This window comes from Megalobrama amblycephala, linkage group LG17 (genome assembly GCF_018812025.1).
Source record: "Megalobrama amblycephala isolate DHTTF-2021 linkage group LG17, ASM1881202v1, whole genome shotgun sequence".
NCBI classification, from domain to species: Eukaryota; Metazoa; Chordata; class Actinopteri; order Cypriniformes; family Xenocyprididae; genus Megalobrama; species Megalobrama amblycephala.
Genome location: NC_063060.1, coordinates 31,505,298 through 31,510,356, shown reverse-complemented (window position 1 = coordinate 31,510,356; position 5,059 = coordinate 31,505,298). Strand labels below are relative to the sequence as shown.

The 5,059-nt window shown below is 40.9% G+C and overlaps 1 protein-coding gene across 1 annotated transcript; it reads left to right on the top strand.

Annotated features, from left to right (window-relative positions):
• slc35g2a (solute carrier family 35 member G2a) lies at positions 1-3,176 on the top strand. The gene is made up of 2 exons (XM_048164546.1): positions 1-282; positions 1,630-3,176. The coding sequence occupies exon 2, from the start codon at positions 1,660-1,662 to the stop codon at positions 2,905-2,907; it is 1,248 nt and encodes a 415-aa protein (XP_048020503.1). The 5' UTR covers positions 1-282; positions 1,630-1,659; the 3' UTR covers positions 2,908-3,176.
• Positions 3,177-5,059: the final 1,883 nt, after the last annotated feature.

Below are 5,059 nucleotides of genomic sequence, written 5' to 3'. Positions count from 1 at the left end.
CACGCTTAGAGCAAATGCTCCTCATCATATTCCATGCAGCTCGACTGAGATCTCAGAAGCCAGCACCAAGCATCCCTGCGAGGAAAGCCACTGTGAGACCTACTGCGAGCTGACTGGAGTCGAGGTGCCCTGCTATTATTCATTTTAGACAAATCTAAAAACATTTCCATTCAAAAGTCATGGGGGGAAATAAACATATTACCTCAAAAACACAACAATGATCACTGGATTTAATTCGTTAATTCGCGGGTCTTCAATTGCGAGAGGCATCTGAGAGGACAGGTAAGATTTTGCCGTTTTTCTTTGTCATTGCGCAAGTGGTTTTAAATGAAGAAAATAATAACAACTCACCTGCTTATAAATGGGCACACTGATTCATATAAAAGGTATATTAGGTAAGCTATTAAAGATCATGTATGTTAGGTATGTATGAATACTATTACATTCAGTGTTGCGTAGTACTACACACAGCGTCCCTTCTGCTCCATTCATAAAATCAGTATCAGGAGCTCAATCGGTTCCTCTCTGCTAAATGTCACTCACATACGACAGCTTCATCCGCTGCTTTCTGCGTCATGTGACATCATCGAAGCAAGCGTCATTATTGACCATGTCCTCAAAATAGCTTGTAAGGGAAACGGGGCTAGTTGTCACACTTTTTACTCCAGAGAATATTTGTCAGGGTTTATTTCTAAAAGTCAATTCTGGTATGGATGCATACCTTAAAGAATTGACAACAAAAACTTCGTTTCCATTGTTACTAAACACGAAACAGCAGAAATGTAGGCTAAAGCAAAAAAGATAGGCTAACCATTGTTTTGACCAACGAATATTGTTGTTATGCTAATAAACTGTATACCTTCATTTATATTTAAAACTATGTGTAAACTTGCCCTGTGAAAAACAGCATAAAATATTATAATTTAGGGTGGTTATGAACTATAGGCATTTGCAAAATCACTGTTAGAGAAAAACATATCAGAAAGAGAAATAGGCTGCACAAATATTGATATAAACACTACTGTTCCTTTTTTTCTAAAGAAATGAATAATTTTATTTATGATAGCAAAGACATTTATAATGTTACAAAATATTTCTATTTAAAATAAATGCAGTTCTTTTAAACTTTCTAGTCATCAAAGAATCCTAAAAAATCAGTTTCCACAAAAGTATTAATAAGCACAATTGTTTTCAACATTGATAATAATAATAAATGATTCTTGAGCAGCAAATCAGCATATTGGAATGATTTCTGAAGGATCATGTGACATTGAAGACTACGTAATGATGCTGAAAATTCAGCTTTGCCTTCACAGGAATAAATTACATTTTAAAATATATTCAAATAGGAAACAATTTAAAAGCATATAATATGTACTGATCTCAGTTTATGTAAAGAAAGAGTTTGCCTTAGGTTTCGTGATTTGGCAAAGTCAGTGTGATAACGGTCATCGATCCGGATCCAAAAATACTTCACCAGGACACATGCTGTATGCCATTGCTTTGCTTGAGAAGTCTTTATGAAATTTCAATCTATTTCTGTATCAGAGATACTGAGCTGTACATCTTGTCTTAAGTTTTAATTATGTCGTATTTAATTTGCATACAATTCTTTCTCTTTACATTCAGGAGCTACACAACAGCTGGTATTGTAAGAAAATGGAGGATTCACCAACAAAACATCTGCTTGGCTCAAAGAAGCGAGTCAAAATCCACCCGAACACAGTGACAGTCAAATACGCCACTCATTTCCCCCAGCCTGGAGACGAGGGCTATGATGACGCTCCATCTTTTGAAGACTTCGGCTCATTTGTCGAAGAGACCTCAGACAGAAAGAATCTTACCGACAGCAAATCGGGCAGGACTTTTTTCGGTGCGCTTGACAGTCGGTCCAAACCAACCGGGGACCAAAAAGACAAAGGGGTCGGAGGTCAGCTGCAGAGCTTCGGGGAGGCCTCCGTGTTCACCTCGCGTATGACGTGGGCCGCTCTGTTCGGGGCAGCTCTGGCCCACGGCTGCGTGGCTCTCATCACACGCCTGGCTGCCGACCGCTCTAGGGTGCCGTCGCTGGAGCTTCTCTTCATCCGCTCGGTCATCCAGGTGTTGTCCATTGCGGTGGTGTTTTATAACCAGGAGCCTCCCTTCGGCCCCCAAGGCTACAGACTGCGTCTTTTCTTCTATGGCGTGTGCAATGTCATCTCCATCACGTGCGCGTATACCTCCTTTGCCATCGTGCCACCCAGCAACGGCACCATCATGTGGAGGGCCACCACGACGGTCTTCAGCGCCATACTGGCATTTTTACTCATCGATGAGCGACTGGGCATGACAGATGTGGTGACGGTTGTCAGTAGCGTCTTCGGCCTCTGCTTGGTCATGATTCCCAACATCTTAGGTGAGCACAGATCTCTGGATTTCTGGAAGGAGGCTTTCGGCTACACCATGACGGTGATGGCGGGCTTAATGGCGGCCTTGTCCATGATCATATACCGCGCTATCAAAGAGAAGGTGAGCATGTGGACAGCACTTTTCACCTTCGGCTGGACCGGAACGGTGTGGGGAGTGTCAACTATGTTCATCCTGCAGGAGCCCATCATTCCACTGGACGGAGAGACGTGGGGGTATCTAATCGGCATCTGCGTCTGCTCCACTGTGGCGTTCCTGGGGGTATATTATGCCCTCAACAAGTTCCATCCAGCACTGGTTAGCACCGTGCAGCACATGGAAATTGTTGTGGCAATGCTTCTGCAGCTGATTGTGCTCCACATGGTTCCTTCAGTGTATGACATCATTGGGGGCGTCATCATCATCATCAGCGTTGTCGTGCTGACGGCTGTAAAGCTTTACTGGGTGGGCAAGAGCAAAAGACAGGAGTATGAAGAGATCCTCGATTCTCCGATAAAGTGAACCAATTACAAAGTTATTGTTTTATAAATATTTTTGTGGAGTTTGATTTTTCAGGCCTTGAATTAATGCCACCTGTGATTGAGGTTATTGTGAATCAATGTGAAGTCTATTGATGAAGTGCCATTGTGAAGTTGTCTTTGACTGCTGTATTATGTGAAGGTCAAAGAGGTTGTTGATTTTTATTGCCCATTATTATGTAATTATCATGCCAAACATGTTTGGTTATGTGCATCCTAATAAATGTCTGCGCAGAGGAGCTGCAATGAGAACATGGGATACTTTCATAAATATGCAATATTTTCCTTATTGACTTGGTCAAGAGTGCCCCCTGTTGGTGTTTAGTGGTTATATGACCCTGAGAAGTGGAGCAACACTTTTTGGCACAGCCTAGTGAATCAAATCTGTTTTGGCAACAGTGATTCAGGCTGGTGTCTGCCAGAGCTTTTCTGTTGACATATGATGTCACCATTTCCAGTTTGATGAGGAATACTGAAAGACGGTTGGTGTCATACACTTATTCACTCTAAAGTTCTACTCGGACCTGAAAAGTTTTAACCAATGTACTGTAATACAGTTTTACCCAATTGTTTACACACATTTATTGAATCTTTGGCCCATTTCCCCAAAACTCTAAACACAAAACCACAAAATGCAAAACTATACAAATCTCTAGCAAAAGCAAACACTGCATTCAACACTGTTTTATCGCTTTCCAAAATGTTTTTTGCACCAAAATGACACACACACACTTGTATATGTAGTTTACAGGGACTCTCCATAGACTTAATGGTTTTTATACTGTACAATTCCCTAAACCTATCACAGAAAACTTGAAGAAAAAAAAAGTATGTTTTTAAGCCATTTGGTGGACACAGGAAGTAATACCCATGTCATTATACACATTTGTGTCCTCATAAACCATATATACAAGAACACACACGTCATATAAAGAGATCTATCAACCAATCAACAACACATTGATGTGCTCAACAGAAAACACTACTATGAAATCCCATCGGTTTACATTGTTAGCGTTACCCTGAAGCTGGTTGTGAAAGATTGTTACAGTACTGTATACCTACTCAAATATATATAAAAACACACAAATGCAATACAGTAACAAAAACTTTACTTTAACAGTATTTCGAAAATATTTCCAAAGTATTTTTGAACACTTGTGTTTTGAATGTAACACTTTTCATACCCAGCAGAAAACGTAAAACATTGAGTAAGATAAAGGGTTTTCTGTACAAAAATTAATGAAACACACATACACACACACACTAAAGAAATTAGGCTGCACCCTGCCTCCCATTTTGTCTGGTTAAAGCACCTCATCTTCAAGCAATGTTCTCTCTGGCTAAACAGTATGGGAAGAAAATTCTGGAGTGACGGATCCAGGCGCCAAAAGCCTGCGCAACAACCTCATCACATGCATTCTCCAGTCTCTCGAGAAGAGGCATACATGCAAGGGAATGGCAGTCATACACATTCCATGCCACTATCATGCCAGAAAAAAAAAACCTCTATGTTTCGGAATGAGGAATATGTTAGGAGTAATAGAACTGTGGTTGGTCGAAAAGCAAGTTATAGACCGCAGCAGTCTGGTGGAAATTCATGTTGTCCCAGATCACAACATACCTGGGCTGCTTTGGTCCACCCATCTGCTCGCTGGAATGAGAACTTCTCTGAGACAACTGTCTTTCCTCATCCTCCTCTACTCTCACTCCTTCACCTCTAGCTGCTCCTTCCAATTACCTCCAAAATAGGAAAGATCATTTGTGTCTAGTGCCAAAGCTCTGATTTCTAAGGCGAACAATTCAGCAACTGCTGTTACACCAGTGAGGAATGGGTGTGGCCAATTGGTGTAAAGAGCTTGACATTGTGACTGGTGTTGCTTTCCAAAGGAACTAAAGAGATTTTAAATGTGCCAAATGTAGAGAACTGTGTGTTGTGTTTTGCAAACAGTGTGATATAGAATTGAAAACTGAAGGTAAAGCAGGGACTTTGCCTACAATTTTGCAGACTTGGTTTAGGGATTTGGTGAGTTTCAGGTTTTGGTGTGTAAACGATTGGGAATAACTGATATGTTCTGGCAAGGAGTTAGCATTCTTATATTTGAGGTTAAACCCAAAAGGTTGCATAGTCTGTG

Coding starts and splice junctions, on each gene's coding strand:
- slc35g2a (XM_048164546.1), top strand. CDS start 1,660: ATGGAGGATTCACCAACAAAACATCTGCTTGGCTCAAAGAAGCGAGTC.